Raw genomic sequence first — 24,000 nt, 5'->3', positions numbered from 1 at the left:
TCTATGTCAGTTTCCATAGCAACCAAGATGATTATACTAGCAAACCACTGTAGTAACTCCTTTATTTCTGATAGTAGCCACCATGGACACCCTAGCAACAACCTAGCAACGACTTCAAGTACCCTAGCAACAGCCTAGCAACCACATTCACAGTTAAAACCTAGCAACCAGCATAGCAACCACCATAACTACTCTAGCAACAGTCAGTTGTCATCAACTTTGACTCCCGTCAACTGTTTCCTCTCTGAAACTCTGAAACTGTTTCAAAATAGAAGTCTTCACTGCTATAATCCCCTATTAAATTATTTAACCATTTAAACTATCCAACGTTTTAACTGTTCAACTATTCCAACTGTCAGTTGTCATCAACTATGGCTCCCGTCAACTGTTTCCTCTGCCCAAAGCTGTTTCAAAATAAAAGTCCTCACTACAATAATTCCCTATGAAATATTTGAACCAATCCAACTGTCAGTTGTCATCAACTATGACTCCCGCCAATTGTGTCCTCTGCCCACAACTGTTTGGCAACCTGGGCTTTTCAGTCAACCAGTGTTATCAACTCCCAATCTACATTCAACTTTTAAACTGTCTACTTTTAAACTATCAACTTTTATTAAGCTGTGCAACCACCATGTCTGTCCTAGCGTCATTTTCATGCACTCATAATTCCCTGGAATTACATTCTCTAGTTATTATTATTATTATTATTATTATAAATCTATAATATTATAAATCTATAATCTATAAATTGATCACAAAGGCATGAACAATTGACAAGGAGATGGAGATCCTTATCCTTTATGCATCAGAAAATGATGAAACTCATTCTTCTGTGAAGTGCCTATCTAATCAGTATAGACAGCAAAGTTAAAAACATTGCATATTTGGAGTACTGATGATACAGGAAGAAGCGCATTAAGCTACATTCTTGGAGTAAACTGTGAACAAGGCACAAGAGCCAAGAATTTGAACCATGTCTCAAATACATCTGTCCCTCCTGATTCCCCTAGTTTGAGACATAGGGTGTGTTCGAAACGGGAGACAGCTGCCTACTGCCTCCCTCCCTACATAGAGAGGTGTCTCACTAGGCATGACTTTGGATTAAATGCATCTTTTAAAAATGAGCGTAGCAATGTAGAATCTTTGGTTAACACTACGGTATGGCGTTAGCAAAGGCCTGACGTTAAACTAAATTAGCTTACGTAAGCTAGCAGGCTAACGGTATAAATTAGTTTTACGGCCGGCAGATATATCAGACCAGACGCTATTACTGGTTACAACAATGGCATAATCAGATAGTAAATTGTTTATTTCTCATCTCTAATCTACAAATCTAAGCAAAATAAGGTCACACAAATGACATTTTAAACAGATTCAGCAGCCATTACCGATGTCATCCGCCATGTTTGTTTACCTTTCACAGCTGTTTCCGACGTTGCCGCAAGGGATTATGGGTAGGAGGGAGCATGAAGTGTGCATCAATGTTGCCTCTAAAAATGACCGTTATTTGGGAATTCTAAGATATCTTAAAAGGCAGCAGAATTAGTTTTTTCGGTTTCGAACCGCACTTGCTGCCTTGCTCCCCAGTTAGATATCTTAAAATTCTGCTGTAAGTGCATGTTGTGTGTTATGTCTGTATGCTACTGAGACCCTTGAATTTCCCCTTGAGGATCAATAAAGTATCTATCTATCTATCTATCTATCTATCTATCTATCTAAATGGCAGCAACTTTACCCGTTTCTAACACACCCATAGTGTCAGAGAGCCTCCCATTTAAACGCACCGCCAACATACCATGCAGTCTGAAGTCACTGTCTAAACACCACTGTCCAACAACAGGTTTTGTCTACACACAAAACAAAGAGGCCCTCTGTCACACATTGCCACACGCCCCAATACATGAAGGCCTTCCTGAAGTCTCTACAACTTATCATTACTGCGCAATGTATGGCTAATGCTGGACCGGTTAGCATGTCATGCTAACTGCCTGTTATGCTGATGTTGTCAGAGAGACTGTAAGCGTATCTGAAGAATAAGTGTGTTGAAGTACACTGTAAGCGTGTTGAAGTACACTGTGTGTTGAAGTGCACTGTAAGTGTGTTGAAGTACACTGTAAGTGTGTTGAAGTGCACTGTAAGTGTGAGTACACTGTAAGTGTGTTGAAGTACACTGTAAGTGTGTGTGTGTGTGTGTGTGGTGCATTCAGCAGGAAGCTGTTTGTTATTTACAGCCTGTTTCCAATAACAACATACAGTATGATGTCACTCTTTAGAGGGTGCGGATGGTAACCTTTTTGTTTGGTTCCCCTTTAACACAATTCCAAAAGCTCCTGACAATAATGACCCCATCTTTTCCTTCACTCTGAATCCTATTCATAGCCCTGGGAACATGCACATTAACTCTTGTACATTATGCCTGGTGATAATGGTGTGAGTGTGATACCTTTCCACATGGTGTGACCTGATTTGGTCTCTGCTGACCTGGCGTCACCGTGACCTCTGAGGGTGGGAGGGGGTTGGGGTTGCCAGATTCACTAGATGCCCGAGGGTGGGGGTAGAGGGGTTGGCAGGGGTAGGGGGGCTGGCAGGGGGGTGGACCATGGTCATGTCCGTGCCCGAGCCACACCAGTGCTGACCTTGGTGCTCTCTACCAGTGATCTGGGCTATGTGGCGAACAGTGAGGAACCTGTCAACATAAAACGGCCAGCTGAGAAGAGGGAACAGGTGACCTCTGCCATGGTCTGTGTGCTATTTGACCTTTGACCCACTGGAGGAGTGAGGTGTCTGAACATACAGGCCAGGAAGTGTGCCATGGTCTGTGTGCTATTTGACCCACTGGAAGAGTGAGGTGTCTGAACATACAGGCCAGGAAGTATATGACCTACATAACTGGGCAGGGACTTCTATCGAGACACAAGTGGTCACACATTCAAAACTGCAGTCCAACGAGACACTGCATGGACAGTTGAAGTTGGTGGCCTTGTCAAGGGAGGGTAAAACCAGCACCACTGTGAGCATATGCTGTGTGTGTGTGTGTGTGTGTGTATGTGTGTGTGTGTGGGTGTGTGCAGGCATAGGCCTACACAGATAAGCCCTTATGTTGGAGAGAAACCATCGGTAAAGTAGGCTTATTGAAGAAAATAGCTTAGAAATCTCCAGGATGCACAAGAGCCTGACCATAGTCTTCAGAAGCTATTTGACAGACAGTTGTTTCCCATAACTGCTGCTCTCTCCCTCATCTGTATATTTATATCTGTTTATATTATAGAAGCACGTGGGAGCATTATAAACAAATATCACATGAGAGTCCTCTGGGAAATGTAGCCTACTAATGGAGGCTTCAGCCACTGAGCCACAATCAGAGGCGGACAGAGTACACAGCTTCATTACTTGAGTATAAGTACAGATACCCTTTGCTAAATTTTACTCAAGTACAAGGAAAAGTACAACAGTCAGATGTCTACTTAAGTAAAAGTACTGAAGTACTTGTTTTTAAAAGTACTTGAGTATCAAGAGTACAAGAGTAGCCTACATTTTCTAAATATTGCATTACTACTGCCACAGTGCTTACATTTATGTACAGAATCGTCCTACATCGAGTTATGAAAAATGTTAATGTTAATACCTTGGAGAATGTAAAAGTAATTGAAAGTAAAATCAAGTAATTTTCATCTTTTTACCATGTTGCCAGGGATGGGCAGTATTGCTAATACATGAATTTAAAATACGTATTTCGAATACAAAATACTATTTTGTAATTAAAACACTTAAAGCGAAAACTATCATTAACTTGTTCAGAAAATTAAAATAGTCTAGCGAGGTGGGGCCACAGGTTGACACATTCCTGGGATGGACCTGCTGCGTCTTCATCCATTGTTTCGTCCATGGTTTCGTCTCTTATCTAAATCTGACCATGGAGTTGACTTTGGTGGAAAGCTGAAGGTGATTGCTGATAGGCTGTCCCAATCAGTGTCGCCTGCACAATCCAATCACGTTTGAGAGGGAAACAACAAATTGAGGGTCTCCGAGATTTTTCTTTTTTCCTTTTTTTTTAGAAGAAGTAACGGGTACTCACGGTTATGGATAGAAATGTAGTGGAGTAAAGAGTACAATATTTGCCTCTCAAATGTACTTGAGTAAAGTCATGAGTACTCCCCAAAAATGATACTCAAGTAAAGTACAGATCCCTCAGAATTGTACTGAAGTACTAGCCTGGCTAGCGCCACCACTTCTCAATGAGACGTGGTCTGGGGTTAATTTTCTCGTGTTTGAAAAAAATGCCCAGATCCGTTTATTGGGTGCCACGGATGTCTATCAAATGTGTCTGTGCATAGCTCATCATTGTCTTGCTTTCCCCCTTGTTCTGTGATTGGTCCCCTATCTCAGGCGAAAATTTGCTCCATGGTCTCCAGGCTGCCTTAGCAGCGTGAATCAAATCGCGCGCAAGGCAGCATGGGAACACCCAGGCTACTCAAGTACTGTACTCAAGTAGCCTAAATGTACTCCGTTACTGTCCGGCTCTGGCCACAATGGTATCCCGAGACTTTTCTCCTACCGTGGGTAGTCATGCATTTCTGGCATGGTCCACAGTACTTGGACATAGAGCTAGTTCAATAATAAAAGAATACAATGTCCCCAATAAGCGCAATACAATATTAGGACAAGGCAATAATTAGGACAAGCGCAATAATATATCGGACAAGGGAAAAACTGCTTCTGAGTGAATGCCAACCCACAACTCAGTTCCATTAACCCCTCTGTGGCGTTGCTAAAAACATGGAGTAACATCTTAGGACACCATTCATAAACACAATCACGCGCGGTGAAATGCATAACTTACACACACAAACAAGTACAAACCACAAACACACACAAATACACGCGCACGCGCGGGGCTGAGTGACAGAGAAGGTGAGAGATAGATAGAGACAGACAGACAGATAGACAGACAGTTAGATAGATAAATAGATACAGAGAGAGAGTATGTGTGTGCGAGAGAGCACTATAATACAAATCAAGCATTTTTTCTTTTCCAACAATAGAACAAACAATAAACTCACAATAGCTTCAGGCATCACGAGCCGACATAAGTCAATAAAGCGGTGGTAGCAATGTCCACAGCTCAGCTTACCCGTAACCTACCATCGAAACTTTCATTGTTTTAAATGACAAACATATAAACTAAAAAACAGCTAAAACTAAACCACACACAAATCATGCATTCTAAACCTGGGCTAGCTACTCAGAAAAGCCCATGGCAATGTGTCAAATAGAACAGATTTTAAAATGGAACAGATTACACGTACCTTTCATACCTGCTCAAAACTTCCTTTTCAATCAGCTAGTAATACATGAAGAAGTAGACTTGTTCCGTTATCCAAAAATATATCCCTTTTATTGACGACACCAATCACGCATAATTCGAGACAAAATAGTAGCCTGGACTGCCACAATGCTTTCGCTTATAGACTTGAGTGAGTAGAAGTAAAGTCCGGGGACTTTCTCTGACCAGTATCTCTTTCTCTTCGTATCTTCACAGCCCTTTTTTCTTCTGCTCCGCGGTTCAATGAAGTATCTCTATCGCTCTGGCGAGAATATGACAGATCACGGCTGAATGTGTCGGCGTCAACAGGTGGAGAGGAATGCATGTGAACGAGAGCAGGGGGCGGGTGGAACAAGAAAGGGAGGAAAAAAAGTTTGGTGTGAAAACGATGTGGTGAGTGTGAACTCAATAAGGCGAGTTACTTCTATTCATGCCATCAGTCTTGCGGTCTCCGTGTCGCTGCCAGGCACTGTGTGACTCCCAATTACGTGTTAACTGTTACTTGATAAACAAGGCAGGCTCTAAAATTGGAAACTTTTGTCGGGTCCTTGAGGACACTTCAGAATACCCTTCCAGAGAGTACTGTTGTTGGAGAGTACTCGGTTTTATTAAACATGTGTTTCAAATCTGACATTGACTGAGTTGACAGTAAAACAATTATGTTGCTTTATAGGCCTTTCTACATAGACCCAACCTAATAATAAATAGACCAAGTGGGCTACATTTGCCATACGAATAAAACCACAACCACTGTAACAGACACTGGAAGGGGACTTTCTTCATTGTTAAAGTGTGTTGTGTGGGGAAGTCCACACAACCCATATGGACGTTCTGCTGTGACCACCGTAAATCTCCCGTCAGATGGTCCCTCCCTCTGCCAAAGGCTCATGGAAAGTGCCATTAGCATGTACGTAAATTTCCCTCCAACGGCCTCCACAGTATCTCACTCATCAAGGACCTTTATCTGGCCGCCAAACTAGCAGCCCCTTATGAATGAGCAGGCGCTGTAAACATAGATTATTTCCTTAGTCTGTCCCCTGACGGTGCCAACAGGGTGCGAGAGAGAAAGAGCAGACAGAGTGGGGTGGCACACCAGGGGCACTTGGATGCCCCATAGAGAGAGCGGCTGGGAAATAGAACAGATGGGGTGGGCAACATCGGTAGAAATAAGGAGCAGCTGGCAACTAAAACTTATCGGGTCAAAATAAGAGGGTGGGTGGCCATCCGCATAAACTCACACATAAACATATTGTGCATGCATGAGCAGAGGCAATATAAGAGACACACCCTTCACATCCAAACAAAGCAGGTGTGTGTGTGCCTTGCAGGGCATGAAAGGCGTTGGGAAACAGTGACTTTCCTCATTCTTATGTGTCAACACGGACCGCAGGTAGGCAGAGAGCAGAGTTGGGCGTCTCATGTACGTGTGTGTGGACTCATGTGTATGTGGACTCATGCCAGACTCGCACAATTCATTCAATGGCGCCTTTCTTCCCCCTTTCATGAGTATATCTGGTTGGCCCTGTTTGTTGTTGTTGCAGTTTGGGATACTCAAAGGAGGAAGTCCCCAGTGTTGTGTCAAGTGGATGTCTGCTGTGGAGTGGGTGGAAGGTTTGTTCCCACATGATGTACACTGCAGCTGCTGATGCTGTTTAGAGTGGGCTCTCTACAAAGGGTGGGGGCAGTGGGACTGGTTGGGTGACTGAGAAAGAGACTGCTGATAAAAGGAGAAAATGTGATCCAATAAAATGTGATCACTGGCAGCCAAACGCAGAACTCTAACACTTGACAAGCAAAACAAACAGTATTCCTACTAGGTCAAGGTAAAGTCATTTGTATTTGAGAAAATTCCATGTATTAGTCTTACTTGGAGTGGATGTAGGCTAAATGGGTTTCTAAACTAACCGAGGCCCCATGTTTCTATGCTGAAATGCGGTTGTTATATTGCAACCTCAGACAGACAGACAGACAGGGCAACCTAGTCCTTTTTACAAGTGCTGCTTCATTGACGAGAGAGAGCTTGTTTTTCCTGAACAAGCTGGAGGACATGACGAGCATTCTAGCATACTCTGTATTACATCACAATCAGTTTGATTGACGAGCATTCTAGCATACTCTGTATTACATCACAATCAGTTTGATTGACGAGCATTCTAGCATACTCTGTATTACATCACAATCAGTTTGATTGACGAGCATTCTAGCATACTCTGTATTACATCACAATCAGTTTGATTAACGAGCATTCTAGCATACTCTGTATTACATCACAATCAGTTTTATTATCTGGATCAGGATTAATATACATGCAGAACTGAACATGAAAAAAAGAACACATACAAAAACCTTCAGCAGAAAGGCTGAACTTTTGCCATTGGATTTTACATGCAAATGACTAGTCTTTTCCCAAGCAGAATATGCAAAATCGTGGGGGTGAAAAATACCACTGCATGTTTTCTTTAACTGCCTGTTAAAGCGCATTGCAGAAAAACAAACAATTCAATAATCATTTTGACACACAACTTAAAAATCATTCATGTTTTAATTACACATTAATAAGATACCTTACATTTTAGAATGTATTGTTTTTTCATTGTACATGAACTTGGTTTTAACATGTTTATCCTGTTAACAGATGTTTGACATCTCAATATGTAATGTAAATATAATTATCTAGTTTGCTTTGATTTTAAACTGTATCTGTGACATATGGATTATGCTTTTTGTATTTCTTGTTGACTTTTATGGAAATGATTAAAGTTGAACTAAATGCCCTGCTATTGTTATAGTTGGTATTCCCCTTTTCTGTCCTTTGCATGTATTCATACATCATGTAGACCACAAACCAGGTTTGCAGGCACTGCAATATCTGAGAGAGAGAAATATACAGAAATAAACAGTTAGTCACGTTTATGTCTATACTCCGTTTCTGTAAAAACAAACATGTAGATATGAAAAGGAGAATCAGACTCAGAACACGGAGATATCATATACTTGTGGAGTGATCTGCCAGCATTAGGTGAAAAGGAGAATCAGACTCAGAACACGGAGATATCATATACTTGTGGAGGATCTGCCAGCATTAGGTGAAAAGGAGAATCAGACTCAGAACACGGAGATATCATATACTTGTGGAGTGATCTGCCAGCATTAGGTGAAAAGGAGAATCAGACTCAGAACACGGAGATATCATATACTTGTGGAGTGATCTGCCAGCATTAGGTGAAAAGGAGAATCAGACTCAGAACACGGAGATATCATATACTTGTGGAGTGATCTGCCAGCATTAGGTGAAAAGGAGAATCAGACTCAGAACACGGAGATATCATATACTTGTGGAGTGATCTGCCAGCATTAGGTGAAAAGGAGAATCAGACTCAGAACACGGAGATATCATATACTTGTGGAGTGATCTGCCAGCATTAGGTGCAGCTTGTGTTGGTGTGACTGCAGGCTAACACATATTGGCTGGAAAAGCTACCTATTTTATTAGGCCTGGTAAGGTTGAGGTTCTTCATGATGTCCACAAACTCCTCCAGGGTTTTGGTCAGGCGTGGGTTGTACTTTTTCTCCTCATCCACTGTTGACATAGTCTGACCTATGGGGCAATAGACACAACAGTAAATTTACATTTACATTTATTTAATTAGCTGATTTGTCCAACTTTTATCCAACACAACTTAGAAACAGAATAAATAAAAAGGGGAATTATTCTCTACCCGGTCAGTAGTTTAATTAATCACTTTATAGTTTATCAGTCAGTTAGTAGGACCCTGTGTGTGTGTGTGTGTGTGTGTAAGGGTTATATAAGGAAAGAAAAATGAAACATACAACAATGTCTACAACCTCTACAATGACATTTCTCACCATGTGACAATATTTCTGCTTATTTCAGAAATGCCTCATTTGATGTTAAGATAAATATACATTCCAAATCTGACACCTGCCTTTGTAATCATGAGCAGGATAGATCAGACAGTGTCCAGGTAGGGTGAAAATCTTCTCATGGACAGACTTATACAACTTCTTTGAGCACCCTGTGCAAAAAAATGAGAAAGATAAATGAGATCAGCTTTGAAAATGACTACTGGCATCTAGTGGCAATATGTGGTACTACAAAAACACTTTAGAATGGACTTTGTAGGGCCTATTCTAGAAAGCGGGTTTTGATAAAAATCTCAGTTTGTTTACCCTGCGAGGAGGGAAACTCTGGGTTTTCCATTCCAATAAGAAACTTAAAGGAGAAATTTGGCAATTTTTCACATACATCTCAGTTTTATGTTCACCAAGTACTATCGGTAGGCTGCGGGAAAAAACACCCAAAATCAATCGTTATTAGCCTACCTAGCTCGTGTTGCTACAGCCAATAGCTAAAGTAGCCTGGCAGCTACAGCACTACACTCTTGGGGCATGAACATGGTAGCTGTTGTTCACTTGATGTGAATGACACCATTTCTGTGTCTTTTTTTATTCCAATGGTGAGTTTTTTAAAGAAATACAGAACATGCATGTATCCTGAATTACTTACACCTGACTTGACCTAGTCACTCCTCATCCTGGCTTGATGCTCATGGAACATGTTGAGCTAGGAGGACCAGACAACGCTAGGTCAAACCTGGCTTTATCTTATCCTGGATTTCTTAATTCTGCTTTTGTGAAATAACCCTCAGGTTGAAGAAGTGAGGTCAATATTATAAAATATGATCAATATTATATGACTGTATTACTAATTACTTAATAATGGTTGTAAATTCTTTATAAAGTAGATATATTCTTTGTATATTTTTTTGTATACAAAATATGTTTTTTTTGTCGTGTCATTTGTGCAATGGCAACCTAACCATGGTATGATAGTTCATAGCTTGGGATTGTGGATCCAACCTAAGCATGGAATGATAGTTCATAGCTTGTGATGTGTGGATCTAACCTAACCATGATATGATAGTTCATAGCCTGGGATGTGTGTGTGTGTGTGTGTGTGAGAGTGAGAGAGAGAGAGAGAGAGAGAGAGAGAGAGAGAGAAAGTGTGTGTGTGTGTGTGTGTGTGGATCTTGGCACCTTGCTGGAAGTCTGTCCTTCCGCAGCCCCTGATGAGCAGAGTGTCTCCGGTGAAGGCCATAGTCTGGTCCCCGGTCACCAAAGTCATACAGCCATCTGTGTGCCCAGGGGTCTCCCTCACATTCAGACACTGCAGGGCAGGAGCAGAGAGAGCGCAAGAGGGGGTGAGGAAACAGCTCAAATGGTGGTGGTCACCTAGCAACCTGCATTGACAACACAGAAGGCAGGGGGCTCAAAAAGCAGACTGACCTCTTGGCAGAAAATCTAAATAAAACAAAAAAATAAACACATGCATGCTGGTTCCATTTGGTAGTCTGTTTTCATGTGAATAAAGGCAAAAGTTCACTGAAATGTGACCATGCAGTTAGACATTGTTTAGGCCTGTACTTGTAATTATTCATTTGGCTGGCTCTTTTATCCAAAGCAACTTACACATGTCAATTAGTGCAAGGGCCAGTCTTCACAGAGCAAATCGGGGTTGAATGCCTTGCTCAAGGGCACAATGGTGGCAGTTGGGACTTGAACCCAGAGCTTGTCTGGCTACTGCATACTAGCCCTCATTAGCCACAATGCTACCACTGCCCTGATCGGCCTACCTCATGCGCTGAGAGGAAGATATAACGTATACCAGTCTCTGCATGAGTGATTCAGAAAAGAAAGAGCACTCTGCCTATTATCAGCTGCCTCTTTAAAGTCTTATGTATAGGCTCAATCACCTCATCTGTATGCGGCACGCCTTACATGTTTGCCAAAGTTAACGCTGTCGCCCTCAGAGAGCAGAATGTCTGCAGCGGCGCCGCTGTGTTTGGAAATGGCACTTTTCACTCCAAACAGCCTTCTCTTCAGGAGACCGGTCCCTGTGATGTGGTCTGCATGGCAGTGAGTGTTCACTGGGTCATAGAGAGAGGAACGATAAGCAGAAGAGTCACACCCTTTAGACTTCCAATTTTGCAATGTATGAAAGAATCTGGACAACACAAGCAACTGGACAACAGATGAACTCAGTCACACACCACACACCATTTCATCATCCCCCTCCCACACACCCCATTACACCCCCACACCATACCCTCCCATACACACACACACACACACTATACCATTCCTTTACTAATTTTAATTTATTCCTTAAAGTTGAGCTAGCTCTTGAGCACAACCATTTCAAATTATTAAACTACTTGAACTCAGAGAGCAGATGTACCGAACAATACAGTACAGCATCGTAATACAATAATGCACCATAGAGTGTCAGTATACTACACAAAGTTGCTAACTGGTGTCAGTATACTACACAAAGTGGCTAACTGGTGCTACCTGCTATTTTCAGTGAAAGGCCCAACTCGTCTATCAGCTTGATGTCCCTGTCCACGGTCTCCAGCACGGGGTCAATCAGCACGGCTTCCTTGGTTTCTGTGTCCGCCAGAAGGTACGTGTACGTACTACTGACTGACTCAAACAACTACAAAGATGATGGGGAAACAGTGGAAAGCTTTAAAGTTAAAAAAACTTTGTGAGATTTGCCAACTTATATCTGGCCTAACCATTTAAGGAATGTGACTGAATATGATTACTGATTAGTTCAAAAAATATTAGGATTTTAAATCAGCTGAATTTAATTCTCGATGAGCGTAGCCATCATTTACGGAGTCATTGCAATATTTGTGGATCAAGAGAATGTGCGTTCATTTTAGTAACTTGTTCATTCATTTTTTTATAAATTGTGATTTCATTTTACTATATTATGTCAGAGAATGTCTAATAAGGCGGGCTCTGATTATGTGCACAATTTAGTATCCTGTAATGACCCCTCCATGGTTCCGTACTCTTCGCTGCACTGTGAGAGATGTAAACAAGCCTGGAGTGGAGAACATTAAACTTGCTTTGCGGATGCCCTGTTTTTAAGTATTGACTTTGAGCATAGTAATCTTGTCACTAACATTAACCTGACAAAAATAAAAACATGAAACTGGCTCACGAAAAACTCCCATCATCACGATAAGGTAAATCGGCCTTATTCTCATCAAGCTGTTGTCAAACATAGTTGACAGGGTTGAGTTGAGTTGAGGCTAATAGACAAGTTAGCAAGGACCATGTCAACACAGGCACAGGCTGTAATACGCCCTGCTACCGTTTTTTTTTTACAGTCTATGCCTGCTACTGAAGAAAGGGCTCACTCACCTGTCTGAACAACATCCCTTGCCCCTGATCCATCCTAGAGCAATAATGTCTTATGTTTGTTTTGACAGGCGGCTGATGGTCGGTGCTTGAGACGCCGTAGCAGAAGCGCAGTTGCAAGGCTGGAATCCTACGTGAGCTCGAGGTTGTTTTTACTCTCCACGCACAGGCCAGAGCTGGCTGGAACCTTAGTGTGATGGAATTCATTTTTTCTAATGGGCTACGAGGCACAGTATCCACCAATGGCAAGCCAAGTCAAAATTCCTTTGACCGGTTGGTCCAGTTTGCAAACACGAACTTGCGAACAACCGTCGAGGAGTGACACTGAGGTGCTATGCTGCGAATGCAGTGCCTGGCAAGGGCAAAGGCTGTTTAGGCTAATATCTGGACGTCTTCATAAGTCAGTCAGACAGTTTGCATTGAAGTAGCCTTTGATCCTCGTAAATGTGTCGGTCATGCGTAGTCCAAAATTCACATGTGATCCGTTCAGCCTAGTGTAGGCTAGTAGGCTGATGTTGGCTGTCCGCGGTCCGTCCAAGGTAGCTTACAAACTTAACAGCTTCAAGTGACCTCACTTTCACACACTAACCTTACCTAACGCCCCCCTTTTTTCAGTCTAACCATACATGATAGATAACGAGGTCACAGGTGGCGTCCAATGGACGAAGGAAATTGGACCAGAGTTCACAGGAACGGGCTGGGTGTGTGTGAGGCTTCAAGCCAAGGAGGAAATGCAGGCTACTTTATTGCGCAGGCCATGTCTACGTGACACCAGTCAGCAACCCTTTTTTATTTATTTATTTTATTGTAAAAAAATAACTGCACTACAAGTATCTGAAAAACAATATGCAATAACAATACTACAATTTCTTTATTTTATTTACACAATTTTACCATGTTGGCCCTATATATAATATTATTATTATTATTATTATGTTTATTTTCTGATGAGTAGGCCTATGTTTCTTCCTCTGCCACCTGCAAAAGATAAGACTAAATGTTAGCAAGTAGGCTAAAGCCCTGCACTCCACCGTGTCTCATTTTTAGATGGGTGCGTGAGTAGCCTACCTGTATGTAACGCTCCATCCACTCTAACAGGTGGGTGACGCGTGTGTAAACCCCAGGCTTGTTGCGTCGGCCACATCCCTCACCCCAGCTCACCACGCCGGCTAGTCTCCACTCTCTCTCTGCTGTCTCACACACCAGGGGGCCTCCGCTGTCTCCCTGACCACAGGCAGAGCCACCCAGACACGATTCACAGAATGTAGCCCATGAGCATTCTCACCCACCCAGTTATGTGGTCAGTGATAGCCTGTATGACTTTAGGAGCTTGAATTCATTCCACTGTGTGGTTTTTCACTTGGTGGTGTGTGAAATGATCAGGCCACTGTTGTTACATCTACTGACTGCAATTATGCTGTAGTCGCTGGCTTGTTGTTTGAGAGGCAATGAATCATTACCATGAAGAAACAATTGCATTGTCAAGAGAGGGAACTGAGACACATGTGGAGGTTGCTAAAATGTTCATTCCATGGACCCAACATGGATACACATTTCTTCAAAAGACACAAAACCATACAGACTTCAGGTAACTGCAAATACAGTTTCACTGCAATATCTATCTACTCATACTCCGCCACTGGAAAAGTGTGTATTTTATAGCAGGTGTTTAGAGCAGCAGATAACTACCTGGCAGGAGTCCACCCCTCCCTCCATGAAACCAGCACAAAGCATTCTGGGAGTGAGGTAGGAGCCGTACACATTTGGCTGCGAGCACAGGGATTGGTCGATCACCCTCACCTGGGCTTGCCTCATCTCTGACGACACCAAGCCTGACGTAAGCAGATATGGCAGGCCACCGGTTACCTCAGCCCGTTTGTGTCTAAATCAGGGGTTGGCCACATGCGTCCCTTTAGTTCCTCTCTAGTGGCTCCCTGGCTTTCTCTAAAAATGGAAGTTATGAAATATTTCTAGCAATTTCATGAAGTTGTTAAGCTTCAAGATGTCCCAACACATTAACAGTTAGTGAAATTATTATGCCTGAGGCTAATAAAGGTGTCTAAACTGATTTCTTTTAAAGGCACACTATGCAGGAGTTTTAGCTTAAAGGCACACTATGCAGGATTTTTAGCTTAATGTGCAAGTTTTTTAGCTTAATTTACCTTCATTTAACAGCTTCAGAGTCATTTGAATGGTTATATGACTTTTTTCGGGTTGAATGGTGGCCGTGTCGCTTCCCCCTAGTGCCTGTGAGCGGGAAAATCACCCTTGCAACTGTGGGCCCGCGGGCCGACGGCCTCAGTATCAGGAAGTATACCGAGTGTAACGAATTGCTTTACTGCATTTAAATACACATACACGCCAGGCACCGGCTAGAAAAAGGTAGCGATGGAGTTTCTCAGACATTCGTCATGACAGAGCCAGCGAAAAAGACGCAAAAATCGAGAAAACAGTAAGGAAATTGCCAAAACTGCATAGTTTACCTTTAAATGGTTCCGACATCTTTGCGGCCCCAGACAGATTTATTTTTATTTCTGGTCAAAGAAATGGCCCTTTTAACAGAAAAGGTTGCCGACCCCTGGTCATATAGGGCAGGCAACCGGTTGTTGTCTCAGTCAGTTTGTGTCTAAACAATCAACAAAGGAGGGAGATGTACAGGAAGTCATAGGTGAAGGAAAGAGCAGAAAGAACACACCAGGAAAGAAAGACAGAGAGCAGAGCAAAGAATTAAGAGAAGGTGGACTCACCGCCCTCCTTTGTGTAGCCCCAGCCGGTGACCCAGCAGGGGGAACCCACGGGGAATGACTCCCTCCGACTCGGTAAGCACACAGGCCTCACTCCACCTGTAGCACAGGTAAGAGCAAAAGCCATGACCATTACACACTATATCAGCAACACCAACGCCCTACCACATCAAAACAGCACCAACGTGTTGTTTGTCCAAATGATCACTTTCGAGCATGCCATGAAAACAAAGTCCAGCACTTGTATAATGCCAGCCATACATGGCATCAAAGGCAAATACAGTATCTGGCTGGAACAGCTAATCTGTGCCAAGGTGCAGTAGGTTGTGAACTCAAGAGTGCTCAAGTTGAACTTGAATCTTGATGTCTTTAATGACCTAAAAAATTCGCTCTCACCTCTCCTCTCCTCATCCCTCCCTCACCTCCCCTCTCCTCATCCCTCCCTCACATCTCCTCTCCTCATCCCTCCCTCACCTCCCCTCTCCTCATCCCTCCCTCACCTCCCTCTCCTCATCCCTCCCTCACATCTCCTCTCCTCATCCCTCCCTCACCTCCCCTCTCCTCATCCTCCCTCACCTCCCCCTCTCCTCATCCCTCCCTCACCTCCCCTCTCCTCATCATGTTCCTCATCCCTCCCTCACCTCCCCTCTCCTCATCATGTTCCTCATCCCTCCCCCCACCTCCCCCTCCTCCCTCATCCCTCCCTCACCTCCCCTCTCCTCATCCCTCCCTCCCCTCCCCCTCTCCTCATCATGTTCCTCATCCCTCCCCTCACCTCCCCTCCTCCCTCCCTCCCCTCCCCCCCTCCCTCCCTCCCCCCATCCCTCCCTCCTCCTCCCTCCCTCATCCCTCCCCTCTCCTCCCCCCTCCCTCATCATGTTCCTCATCCCTCCCTCCACCTCCCCTCTCCTCATCCCTCCCTCCCTCCCTCTCCTCATCCCTCCCTCACCTCCCCTCTCCTCATCATGTTCCTCATCCCTCCCTCACCTCCCCCTCCTCATCCCTCCCTCCATCCCTCTCCTCATCCCTCCCTCACATCCACTCTCCTTATCATGTTCCTCATCCCTCCCTCACATCCCCTCCTCATCCCTCCCTCACCTCCCCTCTCCTCATCATGTTCCTCATCCCTCCCTCACCTCCCCTCTCCTCATCCCTCCCTCACATCCCCTCTCCTCATCCCTCCCTCACATCCCCTCTCCTTATCATGTTCCTCATCCCTCCCTCACATCCCCTCTCCTCATCCCTCCCTCTCCTCCCCTCTCCTCATCCCTTCCACACCTCTCATCTCCATGTCTGCTGTGGTGCGTAGGAGCCCCAGGTCGTAGTCGTTGTTGTCCTCAGAGAAGCTTGGGTGGGGATAGATCTCCAGGGCACTGTACCTCTTCCCCTGCGAAGCGTCGAACAAGCGGACGGTGTCAACCACAACCTGCCAGTCGGACTCATACATCATGTTGTACCTGGGAAAGTGACAGATGAGAAACAGACATATTTACAATAGATCAGGGTTAAACTTTTATCAGTCAACAGGTGCTTGACACAGGTGTGGCAGACACTGCCTGTGTGACATTGATGTACAGTAGTGTGTTACAATGAACAACTTAGATAGCGCTGCATAATGTGAAAGCCTCGTGGGGCTATCTGAAGGAAATAAATCACACTTCTCAACTTCTCTCCCTTATTCCTGTAACTCCTCATAAACTGCAACTCTCATGTTCTACACTTGCTGAATGATTAGTGAAACTCAACTCTTTGCTCATGTGTACATGTACATGTAACATTTTACCAAAGGTTCACATTTTGACCTGTCATATTGAGCAATAATGGGCTGCGTTGATGTCCCTTCCAGTGCTAGCGGTGGTCATAAGGACGGCCGTGCCAAATTTGTGAGTTCCTACATTGGTGAAGAAGTGTGATGTTCCTACATTGGTGAAGAAGTGTGATGTTCCTACATTGGTGAAGAAGTGTGATGTTCCTACATTGGTGAAGAAGTGAGCATATCTGGCTCATATACTGATACTGATATTATATTATATTATATTATACTATACTGATATTATATTACTTTTTTGAAATGTTGCTGGATTTCCTACTTCCCCCAAAATCTGCTTGTCTACTAATACTGCCATGTGAGTGAAGTTGTGACCGAACTAATCTGAACTAGACCTGTCTCAGAACGCATTGTGGTTCTCCTATGAAACATCTTACTGGACGAAGCAGTGAGCTGCTGTGATGACCCAGCGTGGGCTGATGATGGACCCCCCACAGACGTGCTTTCCCCTCCAGTGCAGACTTATCTGCCAGCCCCACTTATCTTCCTCAGCCAGGGTGCCCCCAACGATGCGCACTCCCCGCCCATCTCGCGCCCCGTCGGGACAACCTGAGAGGAAGGGTGGCCCAGTTAGATCTGTGGAATCAGATCCATTAGTTAGGGGAAGAGAGAGAGGAAGAGGTGATTACAGAGGACTGGCGCTGAGAGGCTGCTTTTTACCCTCAGTGACGTTAGCTGTTTGGTTGGCAGGGTGTTTGGCAAAGGCAGGAGGGCTAGGCGTAACACTGCAGTTCCATTTACTACCACAGGGGAGCGACAGATCACGCACTTTGGATGGGAAGCACAGGAATTTCACTAATAAAACAGAGAAGGGGGGAATCCATATGTAGTTAACAATCAGTGAAGAAAAATTTGTTTTTCAGTAACTAACATGGAGGAACCAAGGAGATTTAGTCTAATTTAGATAAATTATTTGACAAAAAAATAGTCTTTTATATGATTGAAGGCCTCAATACAAAAGTCCTTGGGAAGATGCATGAAATGAAAGAGTATATGTGGTCACCATGTGGTGTCACCATGTGGTCACCATGTGGTCACCATGTGGTCACCATGCGGTCACCATGTGGTCACCATGCGGTCACCATGCGGTCACCATGTGGTCACCATGTGGTCACCTATGATAGCGATGCAGACGAAGACTGTAAAGAGGACAGGAATGCAGGTGATGGTCAGGGTCAGGCGGGGTGGGCAGGTGAGGAGCAACCTGGCCCATGGGGAGGTCATTTCTGTGGAGCAGAAGAGACAAGACAGGCAAGACAGAGGGAATTATCAGTCATTTGTCTAGGTACTGATAGATTCATTGCAGAACAATATCTGAAAACATAATCAAAGTGTAAGACAAAATCTCATCACTACGGAAAATTGAACTATAGTTTTGTGTGTGTGTGTGTGTACGGTAGGTATAGTGGTTAACTGCAAATATTGCAATGACTTTTCCTTAACATTGTAATCTAGGATAGAGCTCCATACTTATAAGCCTCCTTGGTCGCTAATAGACTGATCAGGCTAAAAAGTCATGACCCTAACCTGTGTCCTTCTCTGATCCATCTTTGGGGAGAGTGAGCCCCACCTCACATTCTTCCAGAACTGAACCCTGCTCTGAGAGCTTCCGCTGTGGAGCCAGGCTTGGAGGCAAAGACACGCTTGCTGGTTGATGATCTTGTTCCTCTGACGTTGACGTTGGCTGGCTCTGAATGGGCTGTTGCTCTTTTGTCTCTGATAATGTGTCGCATGCGGGTGCATGTATTGCTGAGCTTGGTGGCTCTGCTGAAGCTAGTTTGGTGTCTGTTGTAAGCTGAATTATTTGAGTGTCTGCATGTAGGTCACCAGCTGAAGGTAGTGGGGTGTTGTGTGCTGGCTGGTTGGTTGGGGGCCGTTGGGAACTGAGGGGCAGCTGTGTGCCTGTAAGGCAGAAGCAGTGTGTGGCGTCCTGGGTGTTTGCTGTTGGCTGTTGGGTTGAGGACAGGGTTCGTGCCATGTGGGGCATCATGGCTGATAGCGTGTAAGGGGCTAACTGAGACACCCCCAACATCCGGGGCCTTGATGGGGCTTCGGTGATCTGGACGTTTGAGAGGGGGATGAGTCCTGTCACACCTTGATCCGTGAGCGGAAGGATCAGCTGGAGAGTGGCTGGCTGAGAGGAGGAAGGGAACAGTGCTGGAGTCACTGAGGGATGCTGGGAAATGGAGTTTTGGGCCGAGAGGCAAATGGCTGGCTGAGAGGAGGAATGGAACAGTGCTGGAGTCACTGAGGGATGCATTTGGCTGAAAGGGAGACACTCCTGTGGAGAGACACCAGACTGTGGGACAATAGTGCCCTCTGTTGGACTGGAGCAAGAAGTACCCTATTGCACAGGTGCATGACATAAGAAGGGAAAAAACATCGTTTGTAGGTGAGTTTGACCTAGATAGATAGATAGATAGATAGATAGATAGATAGATAGATAGATGGAGAAAGAGAGAGAGATCTATCAATTTCACAAATTGCCAAAATCACCACCATTTTCTCAGTTAGGCTACTCTATCAGATTGGTTTACATTACTGCATACAAGGAACATATAAGCGATATTTGCATCAAGAGCCTTTGACATATTTTAAAAAATCATATTAATGTTGATTATTAAAGCAGTATTCTTCAAAGGTAGCATTCTTTGTAACAATTTGCAAATTACTGACCGTATTGCTCTCAAGCCAAATGTTGAAAGCATTTTAATTTGAGAGGAAAACATTTGTTCTGAACAGGTACTGTAACTGTATATGGGCATGGAAGCAGTTACTGTGCCAACCACATCTCCCTGGCCAGAACACACAGCAGCTCTTACCTGAGACTGAGCCATGAAGAGGGAGCGAGGGAGCGAGGGAGCCAGAGAGCGAGGGAGCCAGGGAGCCAGCGAGCGAGGGAGCCAGAGAGCGTGAGTGAGTGTCGTGCCTTCTCTAGAGCATCGGAGCTGAAAGCTTGCGCTGCTTGTGAAAGAGCGCGTCCACTCCTGCGCCAAGGGAAGCCTTGAGAGCCTGGCAGTAAATAACACACAAAAGCCCAGTCAGGGACGACAACATAAAGACAGCCACTCGTCCTTCTGCATATTTCACTTTTTTCTGTCAGCTTTTTTTATTATTATTTTCCTGTGCCTCTTTCTGTCCGTCTCTCAGACATGCTTTCCTGCTCACCTGTACCTACCTACGTCCCTCCGTAATTCATCCGTTGTGTAATTGTCTCCATTGTCCCAACTGAGTCGCCCTCTCTTCTTCAGCTGCTGGTAATCCCTCTATTCTTGTGTTATGAGGATGGCGGGGAGGTCAGATGCAATCGATACGCGACCTGGCAGGGGACCTCATGAAAGATGTATGGTGGTGATCGCACAGTTGGGTCAGAGTTTAACACGGCAGGTAACATATACGGCTTGACTAACATTCTCCACAGGGCACCCCTATTGACTTCCACCCACTCATGAAAACACACAAACACACACACATTTGTACACACTAACATGCATACACACACACAGGCCTAGGACACAGTGTGCAATAATGGTGGGTTTGTTGGATTGTGACTTTGTGAGTGTTGAATATTTCCATCACTCTTATGGTCATGATGGGAGTGTAAGAATCACTAGGCCCCGCCCACCTGGATCTTCTTACAGGGAGATCAAGTTCGGTACACCATAGTTCATAACCATTTCCCTCAGATCTAGTCTAGAACTCCATAGTTCATAACCAACACCATAGTTCATAACCGTTTCCCTCAGATCTGGTCTGGAACACCATAGTTCATAACCATTTCCCTCAGATCTAGTCTAGAACACCATAGTTCTAACCGTTTCCCTCAGATCTGGTCTGGAACTCCGTAGTTCATAACCGTTTCCCTCAGACAGGAAACATGTCAGGCCAATCAGCGACGAGAGGGGAAGACGAAACTGAAACTTATTGTGATAAACAGAAGCAGCAACTCCTACAAACGTCAAAAAATGCTGTTGGAAAAATGCAGACACACATAGATTGTTTCCTGGCTGTTGGTGCTGTTTATTGTCGGTTTGCAAAGTTCAGGTGAAGTAGGAAGTAACGTTAGGAATCTCTGATCAATGTGATTGGTAAGGCTGGGCCTGGGCTTTGCGAAGTGTTGGAAGCATTTCCTAATTGAGAGTCACTAGACTCTATTCACTTTGTGAATGAGTTTGGATTTTTCCATGCTACATAATCACATCCCCTTGTGGCAATTTGCATGACCAGCACTTGACACCAGGGTTCTAAACATGTTCCTATGTAAGGTGGCTGAATAAAAGAGAGAGAGAGAGAGAGAGAGAGAAAGAGAGAGAGAGACTATGCATTGACACACGTTTTTGAGAGACATCTTATATTACCTGAATAGACTGTGTCAGGTGCTGGCAGACAACATGTGACAGAGAAATTGGAGTCTAGGTTTGTCTGTGCCAAGAACTGATTACAATCACAAACCTTTGTTTAGAATATAGAATAGAATAGAATAGCTTGATAACTACAGTCCTTTATCATGACACTTTCAATGCAACAAACAATGCAATGATCCAATCCATCATACATTTGTATTGACTTAACAGTATTAAAATGAGCCCAGTCTACAAAATAATATGCTGTATACAGTTTTATTTATTTTTCTGAGCCTTCATTAGGCATAAACATGTTTAAGGAAAGCCTTAATTCACATTATTTCCAGAAGGGCCATGTGTAACATTGCATTGTGGTATTAGCTTTAAATGTACAATTTATACATTGAATTCAGTCACAGATGTCCAATGTTCTGTTATCTATAAGGCTACTGCACTTCCACGACTCCAGGCCAAAACGGAGGTCCAGTCATTAACATTTCTCCAACTCCATTGAGTTTCTTTCCATAGTGGTGCATGATATGAAATCACATGTCGCCTGAATACAGCATTGGGATCTAACCGGCAACCTTGGACATCAGAAGACTAGGAGATCTTTAGGAGAGTAGCACCCATGGGTGCTAGCTAGTGCCAGTCTTAGCATATCACAGGCAAAAAGAAAACAAGAGACTTACAGCCCACCCTACAGTATACTGACCTCCATTGGGCTCTCAATGTGTTTGTTCCCTCTAGAGGTAAATTGACACCCATGAGCGGAGGCGTGATCCCTTCAACATGCTGCTCCAGTGGACATACAGTGCCATTCAGCACAAGCTCAGATTCAAAGGAAGCTTTCTTTGATCACTGGGTCCGTGATTAGCACTATCGTCCACTGCACTCATCCGATATTATTTCAAAAAGACTTGAAAGGGACAGCTCCCGAAAAATTGTGAGTCAAGATTGAGTTAAAGGCTGAGAAATCACAAAAGAAAAACATTTCAAAATGACAGTTCATCATTTTCTATAGTTCTGCTTTGCATGAGATTTTATCATCTTTTTGTTTTTGGATTTCATCACATCTACCTTCTGACTCCACTCCTCCACACTTTAGTTCACTTCTGTTCCTTTTCTCATTTTGTCCTTCTGACTCTTCCTTCCTTTCTTCATCATATGCTCTCTCCCTCTCTCCATCCTCGTCTTCAGCAGTGGAGGATTTTGATGAAGGCCTTGCGGAACTCGATGTTGAAGGTGGTGTAGATGACGGGGTTGACAGCGCTGTTGAGGTAGCCCAGCCAGGTGACCACGCTGTACAGGGACGGCGAGATGCAGCAGCTGCCGCAGTGGGCCTTCAGTACGTGGGTCAGGAAGAAGGGCAGCCAGCAGATGATGAACACTCCTAAGCTGCGCATGGGCCTTGCGCGCGCTGCCCACACACACACACACACCGCATGCACATACACACACGCACACACACAGCGCTGCCTGCCTTTGCCTTTACACGCTACGCACAAACTGCGCACACACACTAGCACAAAATATACATGCAACACATACAGATAAACACACAAGTTCACACTCATTAATATTCAAAACTACTTAATGTAGATAAGTTTTCTTCAGAGTAAACAAGTTGAATGATGGCCCGGTAATTTCATGAGTACATGTACTTTATTTCACAGACCACCACTACGGCAATTATAATAAAAGTACTACAAGGTTAGACAGTAATGGCATGTTGCAGGTGATTTGAATGCATTTTTCACAGAGGCACATAAATGTCAGTCTGCCATTATGCCATTAGTAGTTCTTCAATCCAGTGGTAGAAACAGAATGAAGAGATATTTCTCCTCCTTTTCTCATCCTCTCCTCACCTAACACGATGGCCAGCATCTGAGTGGCCTTCCTCTCCTTCTGCTGTGAGAGCCTCCCCCGCACTCTCTCCTTCGTCATCCCTCCTTTCTCCCTCTCCAGCCTCCTCTCCCTCCATCCCTCGCGGGCGTGCACCTCCGCCTGGAAGGTGGCCCGCCGGGGGACCAGGGCCGAGCGGGCGGCAGGGACCGTGGGGGGTGCTGCAGCGGCCGGAGCCACGGTGGCCGAGAGGGAGACGCGCGCGCAGGCGGCGGGCTGCTGGACTCCATGGGGCTGCTGGACTCCATGGGGCTGAGGCTGCTGGACTCCATGGGGCTGCTGGACTCCATGGGGCTGAGGCTGCGACGTCTGAGGCGACTCCTTCTGAGGCAGAAAACACATGGGGTCCACCTCCGGAGGGTGAACCACGGCCTCCTTCACCAACGTCTGAGAGAGAGAGATAGAGGAGAGAGAGAGAATAGGAGAAACAGGCAGAGAAAGAGAGGAGAAGGAGAGAGAGAGAGAGAATAGGAGAGACAGGAAGAGAAAGAGAGAAGAGGGAGAGAGAGAGAGAGAGAGAATAGGAGAGACAGGAAGAAAAAGAGAGGACAGGGAGAGAGAGAATAGGAGAAACAGGCAGAGAAAGAGAGGAGAGGGAGAGAGAGAGAGAGAGAATAGGAGAAA

The 24,000-nt window shown here is 44.6% G+C and overlaps 4 protein-coding genes and 1 long non-coding RNA gene across 8 annotated transcripts in view; 1 reads left to right on the top strand and 4 right to left on the bottom strand.

The window, feature by feature from the left end:
- phldb3 (pleckstrin homology-like domain, family B, member 3) overlaps nt 1-5,605 on the bottom strand; it is a 34,350-nt gene extending 28,745 nt beyond the window's left edge. Inside the window, exon 1 of the mRNA XM_048261813.1 lies at nt 5,307-5,605. Within this exon, the coding sequence (XP_048117770.1) occupies nt 5,307-5,313 (7 nt within the window). The 5' untranslated portion in view covers nt 5,314-5,605. The remainder of the gene's footprint in view (nt 1-5,306) is intronic.
- A 1,976-nt stretch (nt 5,606-7,581) lies between these two features.
- On the bottom strand, nt 7,582-13,336 carry ethe1 (ETHE1 persulfide dioxygenase). 2 transcript variants are annotated; one of them, XM_048261872.1, is made up of 7 exons: nt 12,560-13,336; nt 11,696-11,840; nt 11,123-11,271; nt 10,382-10,511; nt 9,271-9,360; nt 8,805-8,921; nt 7,582-8,192 (listed from the first exon to the last, which is right to left on the bottom strand). In XM_048261872.1, exons 1-7 carry the CDS (start codon nt 12,761-12,763, stop codon nt 8,146-8,148), a joined length of 882 nt encoding a protein of 293 aa, XP_048117829.1. In that variant the 5' UTR covers nt 12,764-13,336; the 3' UTR covers nt 7,582-8,145. The 2 variants fall into 2 exon arrangements, with proteins under 2 accessions (XP_048117829.1, XP_048117830.1); XM_048261873.1 differs by lacking the exon at nt 11,696-11,840 and having other exon boundaries at nt 10,382-10,584; nt 12,560-12,686.
- Nucleotides 13,337-13,516: 180 nt separating this feature from the next.
- On the bottom strand, nt 13,517-17,918 carry LOC125305672 (transmembrane protease serine 13-like; the record flags this gene model as incomplete). The annotated part of the gene is made up of 6 exons (XM_048260578.1): nt 13,517-13,780; nt 14,246-14,388; nt 15,304-15,399; nt 16,579-16,757; nt 17,506-17,704; nt 17,789-17,918. Coding segments are annotated over 6 exons (978 nt in total), but the record flags the coding sequence as incomplete, so codon positions are not given.
- Nucleotides 17,919-17,953: 35 nt separating this feature from the next.
- LOC125306082 lies at nt 17,954-22,803 on the top strand. 2 transcript variants are annotated; one of them, XR_007195490.1, is made up of 4 exons: nt 17,954-19,520; nt 19,871-20,044; nt 20,413-20,515; nt 22,672-22,803. It is a non-coding gene; the product is annotated as an uncharacterized LOC125306082 (long non-coding RNA). The 2 variants fall into 2 exon arrangements; XR_007195489.1 differs by having other exon boundaries at nt 20,279-20,515.
- The window catches only part of drd2l (dopamine receptor D2 like), a 24,511-nt gene continuing 22,244 nt past the window's right edge, over nt 21,734-24,000 (bottom strand). For both annotated transcript variants that reach the window (XM_048261234.1, XM_048261235.1), the window contains exons 7-8: nt 23,340-23,763; nt 21,734-22,864 (exon numbers count right to left, since the gene is read on the bottom strand). In XM_048261234.1, coding sequence (XP_048117191.1) covers nt 22,668-22,864; nt 23,340-23,763 — 621 coding nt within the window. In that variant the 3' untranslated portion in view covers nt 21,734-22,667. The remainder of the gene's footprint in view (nt 22,865-23,339; nt 23,764-24,000) is intronic.

The sequence above is a fragment of the Alosa alosa genome, chromosome 13 (genome assembly GCF_017589495.1).
Source record: "Alosa alosa isolate M-15738 ecotype Scorff River chromosome 13, AALO_Geno_1.1, whole genome shotgun sequence".
NCBI lineage: Eukaryota > Metazoa > Chordata > Actinopteri > Clupeiformes > Clupeidae > Alosa > Alosa alosa.
The sequence above is the reverse complement of the archived record's forward strand: the minus strand, read 5'-3'. Positions and strand labels throughout refer to the sequence as shown.